Here is a 13,864-nt window from a genome sequence, read left to right as displayed (position 1 = left end):
CCTGCGCAACGGCGACGGCGGCGTGCCCTTCCTGCGCGACCTCGACAAGGCGCGCCTGGGCAACGCCGCCTGGCACTGCAGCAGCTGCTTCGCCACCATGGAGCAGTTCCTCAACAAGATGGCCAGCTTCTCGCACGTCTGGATGAACCAGGACGAGTACCGCGACCGCGACAACATTGCCAAGGCGGTCCGCGAGGGCCGGGACGTCTGGGGGCGCGACATTGACACCTTTGAGCGCATCGAGCGCAACCAGGACATTCCGGCGGTGCTGAGGCGCGAGGGGGACAAGTACAGGTACCTGCTGGACAGGAGCGGCAAGTCTGCTGGCTTCACTGATTATCCTTGATGGTTTGTTGGAAGCAATTCGAGTCCCCATTATGAATTAGCTGTGAATCCTTATATAGTTTTGCATTTCTTTGGACATTTCGTATGATTTTGCATGGTTTCGCTGGTACATGGCATGTTGAAGAGTATATACCACGTTTTTTTATGTTTACTTGGCACATAGGGTATCCGTAGTATCCAGACAGATAGACAAGAGACATTGTCATTAAACCAATATATTGTCCAACGAAGCACGCCATGCCCGCTGCCCAAGGCAAACCTCAAGCAAGCAAGAAACGAGACGCGAGAAGCGAAGAGCCCGACCCCATTCCTCCATTATCACATTACCATTATCAATGCCATGGAGCACCAGAGCAGCCAACGCCCCCCCATAGCTGACTTTGCAGTAGAGACTGTAGAACCCTCCCCCTCAAATAGTAACATCATCGTCGGGACGGCAAGCAACTGTTTGGGGGGGGGGGCTGGACCTAGCCAAAGCGGGCGTTGGCCGCTCTGATCCGGCGTCCCTATGTCTCCTTCATGGAGAGATCTATTCCCGTCTATTCAACTTTTGATAATCCGCCTATTCATTCCTTTCTTTTTTTTCTTTTTCTTTGTGTGGTTTTTGTTTCCGGCGGAAGAGTAACCGAAGAGTTCCAAAGGAAATGCTATAAGCCCAAGTTAGTCCTAAACGCAGACTCTGGTACTATATAGATGTTGATGGGCAAAACATACCGCCGTGAGCAGAAAAGAAGCTCAACTTGTCAAAACCCCATTTCTTTCTTTTTGCTGGCGAGGGTGTCTGGCTAACTCACACCGTCAGTCAAAATCAAATTCTCAGCAAAGCCTCAACTCTTTTCACCCAGGGTACTGTATGTACTCACGTTCACCACTCTTCAAAAAAAGAAAAGCCAAGGTAGGTAGGTAACCTCTAAAAGTAACGCCATCCCTACTATTTGATAAAAGAGCGACAAAGAAGGCAACAAAAGACAAGTCAACAGAACAGCATAGACTTTTCCATAACGCCTTTGCCCCTGAAAGAAGCGAATGAATGAACAAAAACCAAAAGACAACTTGAGAATGGAGGAAAAAAGAAAAAATTGAAAGGAGGAAGAAAGAGTGCAAGAGAGGTTATATCAAATCTCGAGATACCTTGATCAGAAGGTGTGGGGGAGCGGAGAGGATATTGGATGGACCCTTGATTGACACCCGAAATCCCCCCCAAAAAATACCCTGATGTGCAATCCGATCCCAATCCCAATCCCAATCCCAATCCCAATCCTTATCCATATTTTGAAAAGGCCTCGATTCTGTTGTTATCTCGGTGGTGCATATGTATGTGCCGGGCTAGATAGGATATGTATCGGCAGATGCCTTTGGCGGCCCAACGGATACGACCCTATATATCTTTGTGTGTCTTGTATGCTAAGTAGTAGTAGTACACCGGATCTACCCTCTTCATCCAACTCAACTCTTCACGATCCCTCCTCACAGCATTCACACATCTCGTCTCTCAACGTCCCAACCCAACGCCGTCACGTTCACCATCCTCCTCCCTTCCTAACCCCTCATCAAAACCAACTCCATATATCCAATGCATGCATCTCCCCTCCTCCGCCCTCTCACGAGCAAATCCCCTTCAACCACGCTCACGTACATACAAAAGAAGAAGAAAAACGGCCTGCCTACATATAACGCAACCTTGAGCAGCATCTGGAACCCACCCATTCACGCACACACGCATCACATACTACTACTAGTACTACTTTACTTTACTTACTCACTCTACATATATAAGATAGCAACTCAAGCCCCCAGTCCTTTCCATCTCCCTTACATATTACACATCTTCCCCCCCTCACTCACTCTTATCCGCCCAAACACCCGCCGCCAAGTCATCACGACCATCCCCTCAAACTGCATATATTACCTGCAGACAGGAAACCTATCATCCGCTCTGCATATTTTCTTCCTCTTCAATCTTTTACTCTCTGCTATCTTCTCCTCTTTGACGATAGAAATTTTCACTTTGCGTTTTTATTACTGCATATGCAGTCTTCTATTCGTCACGCCGTGAGCCACTACATGGCACTGCATGAGCATGGCATGACATCGCATGTACATTGCATACGTATCTCCTCCTCATCACAATTCATCCAGCCAAAAGGAACAAAGCGAGCAGACAAAAGACTTAGGAGAAAGAGGCGCAAGATACAAGGGGTCCATATGAAAACGATGCAGTAGTAATAGTAACAGCAAATTCATGCAAGAGGGAATTCAGCCTCACGCAACAACCTGGTTCAACCTCAACAAAAAAACGCTGCAAGAGATACGGGGAGAAGAGAAAAAATGACGAAAGATAGTCAAATATTCTCTCCGTTGCCATATAAGATTGGGTCGATATATATGCAGAGTGACATAGCCGGCGTCGAAAGAGCTTGTCGTTTGTTGGTCTTCCCCTTTCAACGTGATATCCCCGTTCCAGAGGTGTTGAGCGACTCTGCAGCCCCCCCGCCGGGCTTTGGCTGTGTAGCATCCCAGTAACACCATGGAAGTCGCCTGTTGCTGCCGCTGTTTGAAGGGGAAAAGAGTATAGTGTAGATATGAAAACTTTTGCCATGGTCGCTATTTTTTCCCCCATCTATTCTTTCCTTATGATACTGCTGTATATATTCTCTTGCTTCCGTATTGCAGTATGTAGCGTGTCTGGAGACTTACCAAGGTACTACATGTATGTAGTCTCATCTGCGTCGTGAACCTCGCCGATTCCACCATCCAAATCAACCACCAAACCATCACCAGAAACTCACCACCCAAACCACCACCAAAGACCTCATCACGTCAAACCTCCCCATCTCGAACCCTCACAGCCCCATACAATCTCCCCATCCTCCGCATTCTCATCTCTCATCTCCATCTCCCTTACATCCCCCCACGCGCATCACCTCACAAAGAAAACACTCTTCTCCTCCAGACCCTTCCATACACAAAAAAAAAGTAAAAGTACACACACAAAACAGAACCCACCCCTACTTGATGCGCTGGCACTTTTTTTCCTGCCCATCATCCCACCAACTAAACCGCAACAAGACAAAACACAATCCCTCCATACATACATGCTACATACTTGGTACACACATACATACAACCAAACAACGGAACCCAAGCCCCCGGCCTTGTCGCTCTCTCAGTCGTCGGCTACCGTTTCTCGACGGGTTACACTCACACACAAACTCACACCTCACTTTGTCACTTCTCTCACTGGCAGGCACACGCTTTACTCACACCACGTACCTCCTCTCTCTTTCTCTCTCCCTCTCTCCCGTGTCAACCTCCTCGTAGCCACCAAATCTGCAGTAATAAAAAGAGCCCATCACATCATCCAGCATGAGAACCTCACGCACTGTAATCTAAAAAAGCATGCAAAATGCAAATGCGCCATTAATCAAAACACAAGAAAGAAAAAAAGCCCTCTCTACGTACAATCTTCATCCAAGCAATAATAGCCCAGCCTCGACAAAAAGGCCAAGTCACCAATCCAAATCACCAGGACAGGGAACGCGGCGCTTGTCAACCTGCACTGATGAGTTGGCCAACGCATCAAAGTGGTCCGTGTGTAGCCTCGAGATCCGTTTTCCCAGCCCACTCACCTCCAACTTCTGGCACACCAAAACCCATCTCCCTCTTCTCCCTTTTCCCGTCTTTTTCCTCTTCACCCAACTTCTCTCTCTTTTATACTTGAATAGCTGCTTTCAATATTCTCTTCACTGCTCTCTTTTTTTTCTTTTGTCCGTCAGACAACAGGTTCCTTCACTCCTTTGGCGGTGACTTGAACCATCCCCCACACGCCCAACCTCGTCTGAGCCCCGCGCAACCAGCCACTATCCTACATGTACCCTGGCTTCCAGGACCAAACAGCCGGGACTCTCCATGGACCTCGCTTCCTTGCTTTTCTGCTCTACCCCAGGACTGGCTTTTTTTTTCATTTCCGAGGCATCTACAAACCTACGACTCAACAAAAAGAATTCACTTCTACCGTCAGTCATCCACATCACCGGTTCCCGTCCAGGAGGTCATCGTTTCTCTTTCCTTGCTCTCTGTTTTGCACAATGCTATAAATCATCATTCATATCTCATCGCCCGGATCGCTTGCTATACAGAGGCGCCTTCGATCCAAGGGGGAAGGTCGCAACTTATCCAAACCAAAAGAAACAGGGAAAGGGGGTAAATCGCACAGAAGAGCGCGGGCGAGTGCCCGCCTTGTTCCGAGCCCCGTCCCGTTTTCTATAGCCCACGCTCGATGCCTCCGGATGCCGCCTTTACTTCCATCCAATGCCAGGAGCCAAGAGGAGATTAATCAAACGGCCAGCCCCGGTCGAGAGCCACCAAAAAGAAAAGAAAAAAAGGAAACCAAAATGTTGCCATGTCGCCGTCATCTTTCATGAGAGTTCGTGAGAGAGGAAATTTATATACCATCAGCCGTCCGTCCGGATTGCCTCGCCTCCACGCCGTATAGGGGAGGGGAGGTTATGGTTTGCTCAAACAGGTGCCCGGTCGAGTCGATCTCTGGCACCTCGAAGAGAGGGGGTCCTGGGGCATTGGGAGATTAGTGGTTGCGCTCGTCTCCGGCTTGGTCCCTCGCTCCCAAGCATGGGTCCTGTGCTGTGAGCAGACAGCTTGGCAGCTGTCCAAGTCGTCCGCTTGTTAGCAATCGAGAGGCCTCATCGACCAGCCCACTTCACCAGGAACTGCACCACGGCGTCGAGGTTCGTCTCTTGTTTAGCACTGATGCCGTAGCAGCACACCTCACGGTTCTGGATGCTTTTCAGGTCCAGCTCGTCAATCAGCTCGTCCACCGACAGCTTCTCTGGGAGATCCGACTTGTTGCCCAGGACGAGCAGCGGGATCCCGCCCAGCGACGGGTGAGCCATGAGCGAGTGAAGCTCCTCCTTGGCCTGGGGGATGAGCTCTACATCCGCAATGTCTACGATGAAGACGATGGCGTTGACACCGCGGCAATACCGCTCCCACATGGTGCGAAAACGCGGCTGCCCACCGATATCCCAACACTTGAGTGTAACATGTCCTCGTTGCACACGCTTCATATTGAACCCGACCGTCGGAATCGAGCTACACAAAATGCAGTCAGTCACTAGGCCAGCCTCTTGACCAAATGCTCGGGGATTGCCACGACGCCAAGAGGAATACGGTACACTCGATAACCGCCGACCGACCATGGCAGCAAGAAAAGGTAGAAGAATGCGCATGTGCTTACTCAAGAGTGAACTCTCCGCCCTAGGATATCGTACCGACGAGTCAGCCTGGAACCGAGGAGCAAGGTGTCAACAACAAGGGAAACCTACAGCCAATACTCGCAGCAACGATGTCTTTCCGGCATTTTGCAGACCGACCATGGTCACTTCCATCTCCAATGCCCTACGTCACCGGTCAGAATCAGGAGAAGCACGCAACGTTCAAGCGCAGGCCAGCCTCTGGTCCAAGAGACAGCCGTCGTCTACGCACAGCAGTGCTACAGCACCATGCTCCCCGCTTCTGGTTCGGGTGGAGTAGAGCTACTCACCAAAACGTCCTCAGCAGCCAGTCGTACACCTTTCTGAAGAGCCCAGCCATGTTGGAAATCGGTATTCGGGACAGCGATCGATATTGGTACAAGGAGGGAAGAAGAGGAGGGAGGAGGGAGACAGGGCAAACGGTATCAACAGACGGAGTCGCGAAATTCGATTCGGCGGTACGACCGGCGGTCGGACGCTGTCGATGTCTCAGGAAGTCGCGCAATAGCGACGGTCGTCAACGGAACGACGCGAATGGCGTCGCTAAAGGAACGTTGCTGTGGGAGCTCGGGGAAAATCTATCGGCTTGACGACGACGACGCAAAGATCGTGCGGATGCGAAGCTTGAGATCTGGCATGCGATAGGTCCGATGCGGCTGGATGGAGCAACAGCAGAGGTCAGCGCTCTATAGCCGTGGGAGCGAAACGGGTCAGTTGGATGCCGAAGCTCGTCAACTGCGCTTTGCGATGCGCACGAGAGGGGGGGGAACTTCGGAAGAGAAAAAAAAAATAGAAAAGAAAAAGGGAAAGGAAAAGAGATGGGGCAAGATAGGGATGCGGAGAGAGCGAGACTGCTAGGTTGTTGCGCAACGGTTGGTTCAAGTGACATGAGGGCTTGAGGGAGACGCCTGGCGGCAGAGCAGAAGCAACCCCACCTGGGTCAGGATGGATGGTGGACGAGACAGGGCGGGCTGACGGGCGTCGAAGCACGAGCTCTGGGGGAGCTGGAGCGGACTGTGAGAACTCACCTGGATGCCGCGAGCTCGTCTGGAATGCGAGGGAGCCCGTAGAGATGGGCAGACGATGCGTAGTGATGCGTAGCGATGCGTAGAGGCCGAGAGATGCAGCGGCAAAATTTCGAAAGCGTCGAGCAGGGCGTAGGGCCTGGCGTAGGGATGGCGTATCGCAGCCGCAGCTAGTACCTGTTGACGTAGGTCCGAAGCTTGCAACCTAGCAGCATCGAGACGGCAAGCTGCTCTGCTCCGCTATCTGGACGGCTAGTGGACGGGGGGGGATTTGCTCGCTGCAGCAGCAGGATGGCTCCAAGAGGGAGGAAGGGGAAAAGCGAGGACGAAAAAAGCCACAGCCAACCAAAGCGCAGAGTGGCGGTTACTGTGCCTCTGTCGCAGCGGTGCACCAGGACGCTGTACCGTGCGTGCGCAACTTCGGGACGTCGTATGGAAGCGGGTATGCTGTGTTTGTCGAGTCACCAGACCTATGCTGCCAGTCGAGGTTAACGCAGACTCTGCCGTTTCATTCGTTTGCGCAGACGGGGCCGATCATGAGCCGGGGTTTGGCTCATCAGGATGCATAAGGGCACCCCGTATCTTGTGCAAGGAGGGCATTCACCCAGTGTCTCAGATGGAGATGCTGGTACGAAGCAGTACCTGGTAGCACTTACTCGGGTACCGTGCTGTAGCTCTGCTCACAGCGGTTTAGCAGCCGGCGGCGGCTAATGCGAGGGCAGCCTGGTGATGGAATCCTGGAGTTTGATCCTCGTCTCGGCTTGTGCTGGTGATTCTCAGGACTGACAGGCTGCAGGAGTGCTATGCCATTTCCAGCGCCTCTAGCGGTGGATTCCTGGAGCACAGCGCCTAGGGTAGTTGGCAGCTGCGGTGTCTCTATCCTGTCGTGTCTCTGCAGCCGGAGCCTTTGTCGGTGGTTTGCTGCCGCGGACGAGAAGAGGAGCAGGCAGGGGAGATGTATCTTGCGGCTGACGAGCAGGAGATGATGGGAGAAGAGGGAGACGTACGTCGTCTTGATGGCAGAGTATCGATGTATGTAGTAGTAATGACAAGGCAAGGATGGGGATGAGGAGGCCTTGACGAGTCTGTCGATGGCGGGGTCGGGGTTGGAGAGGACCTGGAAGGGTCGACCTGCTGAGTACCTGCCGCCGCTAGCTTTGGCTGATAACGTTGATAGGCAGCGAATTTCTCCTCTTCCTTGCAGCCCCGCCACTAGACCCCGAGCTCCATGCTGCCATAATGCGATATTGTAAAGCCTCCATCTCTCTGGATACTCAGACCAGGGCACTATCAAATTCATTCATGATGGTGGATATTATGGATATTATGATCCTGGACCTGGTCCGATTATTGCCTCGTATCGATATCCAATCCAACATCATACACTGCAAACATTGGCACCGACTCAAGGCATAACCATAACACAGCACAGCGCCTCCGTCACACACGAACCTGTCTCGCTCTGCCCTCACGAGCCTGTGCACTGTCCACGAGGCCCTGCTAGCCTTTCCGCCTGCTCTGATGGCTGCATCCTGATCTGGTTGATCGGAGCAGCGTTCTTGGGGAGACGCATGTGTCGACAGTTCCAATTTCGTGGCCCCTGCTCCAGCGCCTAGCACTTTCTCGACAGGTGCGGTCGTCGAGAAAGAGAAGCTCCAGGCAAAAGTCCCGGCGGCAATAGAACGAGAAGCACCCCCGGTCTTTATATCTCTGCAGGCGTGTCTTGAATCAGTGTAACAAGGGCAAGCTTGAGCATGGCAAAGTGTCCAAGTTCGAGCATATCTGAGCTGCCGCAGATGGCCGATGCGGGAACAATACCTGCAGTTGCCAGACTGCGCGAGACGGAAAGCATTGATTGCATGTGCAACACGGATTGCTAAGCTCCATGTACGAGACAAGATGCGGAAAGCATCACGACCAGGGGGGCCGCTTTTGAGGGGGAGTTAAGCATTATTACGTCGGCCACCGCTTTCATGACACCTTGATATCTACCAAATAAAGTGCCAGGCACACCAACCAGCATTCATGGTCATCCGTCACATGCGCTGTGGTACTTGACCATGGTAGTCTTCGTCTAGCACAAAACATTGACTCGGAATCAGACAAGAGGTATTCAAAACTTGCCGAACCGAGTTGCTCTGAGGTCGAATCAAATGCAAAGTACAGGGTATGAGTTTGTTCCAGGAATGCGGTTGATACTGGACGCAACAAGGCCGGCAACCTTCAGCCTGGCATGCTAAGCCGGTACGCTATAGGGACCCAGCTTTGCATTGATATCATATGCTCGCCTGGGTTGCCTCTTGCTGCACGTATGACTAATTGCAGCAGCTTCGTACTCCATGTCTGCTCCTAATATCGACTCCCGTTGTGCTGGAGGTTTGTTGTCAGCAGAGCGCCTTTCTCTACGAGAGGCCCGTACATCAGCCAGGCTTGGCGTTGAGCCTTTGTAAGACTTCTGAATAGTCCAAGTTATTCTAGGTCAGACATGATTTACTTCACCACATGATCACCCAACTCCTCCGCATCTCCCGATCCTCTCGTCTTCCTGCCATGAACACCTACCTTATGGGACAAAAGCGTAGAGCCACAACGAAGGGAAGACCAGCCACAAACGCCACCCCGCAGCCATACAGCCGTCACCCCGCCAGGTCTGTTTCGCGGCTTATGTCACTGTCGATAGCACTATCGATAGCGCTATCTCATGTGACCCATTGTTATCATCAACTTTTTTTTTCTCCCGTCCGATTGCGAGCTATCCGCTGCGAACGAGTCTGCCGAACAGCCTCCAATCGCGACTCAATTAGAGCAAGCGCTTCATTTATATCTGCAGCACCCAGAAGAAGCCGCCTGTCTCGATGTGTTGAGGCTCATCCATACTCTATTCCTACCCTTCTCTAATTTCAACCTCCACCGTCGAGCAAAAGCTGCGATCCAAGCTTGACGCTTCCTCTCGACATGGCGCCCTCAGCCACCAACACGGAATGGGATCACCAATTCCACACTCTGCGTCGGCAGGATCTCTTTCGCAATCCTCCGACCGATCACTCCGCGTATCCTGCTCTCCAGCTGGCCGTCAACCCTCACATTGAGTCCTTCAACGCCATCTTCCGCGGCGATGGGAAGCCCGGCCTTCTCGCACACGGCCTGGCAGACATTGGCACAAAAGTTTTCCTCGATGGCAACGACCGCGCTGCGCCAGAAGACAGAAACAAGCTTTACATTCGGATCAAGGACGTCACTCTGCAGAAGCCACAGGTGCCGCCATCCAACAAGCTGGCCCTGAACAGAGAAATCTACCCTGCCGAGTGCAGAGAGAGACACGCCACATACAGAGGAAAGCTCTCCGCCACTTTCGAGTACAGCATCAATGGAGGCGATGCCATTGAGTTTACTAGAGAACTTGGCCAGGTTCCTATCATGATCAAGGTTTGACGCGCCTGCAGTGCTCAACGTTTCTCCGAGGAGCCCTTGCTCACCAGTTGCAAACAGTCAAATAGGTGCCACCTCGAGGGCAATTCGCCAGCTTTGCTAGTCTCGCGCAAAGAAGAGTCCGAAGAGCTTGGCGGATACTTCATCGTCAACGGAAACGAAAAGATCATCCGTTTGCTGCAGGTGAACAAGCGAAACTTCCCGATGGCTATCAACCGTCCGAGCTTCACGAATCGAGGTGCCGGATACACCACATACGGTATCATTCTCCGATCAGTACGACCCGATGAGACGTCTCAGACAAACGTTCTGCATTATCTGAAAGACGGAAACGTGACGTTTCGATTTTCTTGGCGCAAGAACGAGTACCTGATTCCCGTCATCATGATCTTGAAGGCTCTGGTGGAGACCAACGACCGAGAAATCTTCGAGGGCCTGATTGGACCCATGGGCTCCAAAGCCGCTTCAAACACCTTCCTCACAGACCGAGTGGAACTCTTGTTGAGGACATACAAAGCATACCGTCTCTACAGCAAGTCGGAAACCCGGGCTTATCTGGGCCAGAAGTTCAGAGTGGTCTTGGGTGTTCCGGAAACCATGTCCGACTACGAGGTGGGAACTGAATTCCTGCGAAGGATTGTCTGTGTGCACCTGGGCAACGTCGACGTCACAGAGAAGCAAGATCTTGACAAGTTCCATCTGGTTCTGTTCATGATCCGGAAGCTGTACGCCCTGGCCGCCGGCGAATGCGCTGTCGATAACCCTGATGCGATTCAGAACCAGGAAATTCTTCTTGGTGGATTCCTCTACGCGCAGATCTTGAAGGAGAGGCTGGATGAGTTCCTTGGAACAAGCGTTCGCGCCGCTATCCGAGACTATCTGAGAAGACACCCCGCTGTCAACTTCACGTCAGAAGAGTTCCGAAAGGAGTTCCCAGGTGGCATCTTCAGAAAATCCAACGAAAACATTGCCAACGGCCTCGAGTACTTCCTGTCCACCGGCAACCTGGTCAGTGCCTCGGGCCTTGATCTCCAGCAAACAGCGGGCTTCACTGTGGTGGCGGAGAAGCTCAACTTTTTGCGTTTCATCAGCCACTTCAGAATGGTTCACCGTGGTGCCTTCTTCGCCCAGCTCAAGACGACTGCCGTGCGTAAACTGCTGCCAGAGTCCTGGGGCTTCATGTGCCCTGTCCACACTCCTGATGGTTCTCCCTGCGGTTTGCTGAACCACATGGCACACAAGTGCAAGGTCATGACTGATCACATCGACGTGTCCAGCATCCCTGGGCTGGTCGCTGAGCTGGGTGCTGTCGAGACATCGTCCGCATCAACTGATGAGAGCGTTCCGGTCATGCTGGATGGCAAAATTCTCGGATGGTGCACTCCAAAGGAGTCGCTTCGCATCGGTGATTGTCTGAGATACTGGAAGGTTGAAGGCTCGCACAACGTCCCTCTCGAGCTTGAGATTGGATACGTGCCTCCATCACACGGCGGCTCATACCCGGGTCTCTACCTGACATCTACCCCGTCCAGAATGGTCCGGCCCGTCAAGTATCTGCCTCTGCAGAAAGAGGACTTCGTTGGCCCTCACGAGCAGCCTTACATGTCGATTGCCGTCGTTCCGCAGGAGATTGAGTCTGGCGTGTCAACGCACGTCGAGTTTGACCCGACCAACATGTTGTCTATCCTTGCCAACATGACCCCCTTCTCCGATTTCAACCAGTCCCCTCGAAACATGTACCAGTGTCAGATGGGTAAGCAAACCATGGGAACGCCCGGCACGGCCATTCGCCACCGAACAGACAACAAGTCATACAGGATACAAACGGGCCAGACTCCCATTGTCCGCGCCCCTCTTCACAACACCTACGGCTTTGACAACTTCCCCAACGGCATGAACGCTGTTGTTGCCGTCATTTCATACACCGGTTACGACATGGACGATGCTATGATCATCAACAAGTCTGCTCACGAGAGAGGCTTCGGCCACGGTACGGTGTATAAGACCAAGAAGATTACGCTCAAGGATGACTCGAGGACCAGGGCTGCCAAGAGCGTCGTCAAGATGTTTGGCTTCGCCCCCCACAGCTTCGTCAGCGCGGCTTACCAGGGCATGCTCGACGACGATGGTCTGCCGCACGTGGGCCGGATGGTCAAGGAGGACGACGTACTATGCGCATGGCACACCGTCACGCCAGATTACAATGGAAATCTGGTCAACCTTGACGGAATCACGCACTACGAAAAGTACAAAGACTCGGAGATTGGCTTCATCGAAGAGGTCCGGCTGATTGGCGCCGAGTCGGGATCCGAGCCCCTGCAGACCATCTCCATCAAGATCCGCATCCCCCGTTCTCCCGTCATCGGTGATAAGTTCTCATCCCGACACGGACAGAAGGGTGTCTTGTCACAAAAGTGGCCGGCCGTGGACATGCCCTTTTCCGAAACGGGCATCCAGCCGGATGTCATCATTAACCCTCACGCTTTCCCGTCCCGAATGACAATTGGCATGTTCGTGGAGTCGCTGGCCGGAAAGGCTGGTGCTCTCCACGGGCTGGCGCAAGATTCTACCCCCTTCAGATTTGACGAGGAGAACACGGCGGCAGACTACTTTGGACACCAGCTCATGAAGGCCGGATTCAACTACCACGGAAACGAGCCCATGTACTCTGGCATCACAGGAGAGGAACTGGGTGCCGACATCTACATCGGCGTCGTTTACTACCAGCGACTGCGTCACATGGTCAACGACAAGTACCAGGTGCGAACGACCGGTCCGGTGGTGCCCACAACAGGCCAGCCCATCAAGGGCAGAAAGCGGGGTGGTGGTATCCGTGTGGGTGAAATGGAGCGCGACGCCCTGTTGGCGCACGGCACGGCCTTCTTGCTGCAAGACAGACTGCTCAACTGCTCAGACTACACGCGATCATGGATCTGCCGCCGCTGCGGATCGTTCCTGTCCGTGCAGCCCGTGGTATCCCAGTTTGCGCCGGGAAAGAAGAAGGCCCCCAGCATGGTTCGCTGCCGCAACTGTGCCGTCAAGCTCGACGACAGCGAGGGCATCGACCTGACGGAGATCCAGGGTGAGATCTGGGAGGACGGACAGGGCCACTGCTGGGTTGGCGGCGACGAGACGACGCAGGTTGTGGTCCCTGGTGCGCTCAAGTTCTTGGACGTGGAGCTGGCGGCCATGGGCGTCAAGTTGAAGTACAGGATAGACAAGTCGGACGAGCCTCGCAAGGGGCCGATGAAGCCGCTGAAGCAGATTACAGCTGCCGCTTGATTTGGCTTGCGACCGAGGAGCAACGGGAACTGGTGGGAGTGTAAAAAGGGGGTTGTATATATGTGAGAATGTTGGCTGCAATGGGTGTTAGATGCATATCTGGGCAATTTTATCAAGAATTTACTGTCTAAAGAGCAAGTCACGACCGTCACACTGATAACGGCGATGCCTTTTCCAATGTCTAAGAGCCCAGTGGCCCAGTCTCGACTCGATGCCGTCAGGGGCTCTCCTCATGTGCAACCGTAAGGTAATCAAGTCTCCATGCAGCTTCCCGTCCACGTACACGGAAGACGGATCAAGCGGCACCCTCTTCTTAAATCATTGAGCCCGTCACTTCATTTCAGACAAGGTATTTGTGTAACTACACCATCACAGAAATATGAAACGATTCAAGATGTCGCTCCGTCCCTCCATCTCATTGCTGCTTCCACCCATAGCGTCCACATCCAGCTGCTGAACGTGGCCACAACGCCCCTGAACCGTTTTTATCAAACCACGCGAGGCCCAAACGGA

The 13,864-nt window shown here is 52.9% G+C and overlaps 3 protein-coding genes across 3 annotated transcripts in view; 2 read left to right on the top strand and 1 right to left on the bottom strand.

Moving 5' to 3' along the window:
- BBK36DRAFT_1144604 (glycosyltransferase family 17 protein) overlaps positions 1-346 on the top strand; it is a gene marked incomplete at both ends in the record, with an annotated part of 1,161 nt that extends 815 nt beyond the window's left edge. The window contains one exon of the mRNA XM_024893687.1: positions 85-346. Within this exon, the coding sequence (XP_024745913.1) occupies positions 85-346 (262 nt within the window). The remainder of the gene's footprint in view (positions 1-84) is intronic.
- Positions 347-5,045: 4,699 nt separating this feature from the next.
- Positions 5,046-5,955, bottom strand: BBK36DRAFT_1184512 (ADP-ribosylation factor-like protein; the record flags this gene model as incomplete). The annotated part of the gene is made up of 4 exons (XM_024896401.1): positions 5,046-5,454; positions 5,600-5,619; positions 5,688-5,760; positions 5,906-5,955. The coding sequence occupies 4 exons, from the start codon at positions 5,953-5,955 to the stop codon at positions 5,046-5,048; spliced, it is 552 nt and encodes a 183-aa protein (XP_024745912.1).
- A 3,639-nt stretch (positions 5,956-9,594) lies between these two features.
- BBK36DRAFT_1136497 (beta and beta-prime subunits of DNA dependent RNA-polymerase) lies at positions 9,595-13,450 on the top strand (the record flags this gene model as incomplete). The annotated part of the gene is made up of 3 exons (XM_024892998.1): positions 9,595-10,066; positions 10,130-13,353; positions 13,395-13,450. Coding segments are annotated over 2 exons (3,694 nt in total), but the record flags the coding sequence as incomplete, so codon positions are not given.
- Positions 13,451-13,864: the final 414 nt, after the last annotated feature.

This window comes from Trichoderma citrinoviride (genome assembly GCF_003025115.1).
Source record: "Trichoderma citrinoviride strain TUCIM 6016 unplaced genomic scaffold BBK36scaffold_16, whole genome shotgun sequence".
NCBI lineage: Eukaryota > Fungi > Ascomycota > Sordariomycetes > Hypocreales > Hypocreaceae > Trichoderma > Trichoderma citrinoviride.
This window is presented reverse-complemented; position numbering and strand designations above follow the sequence as displayed.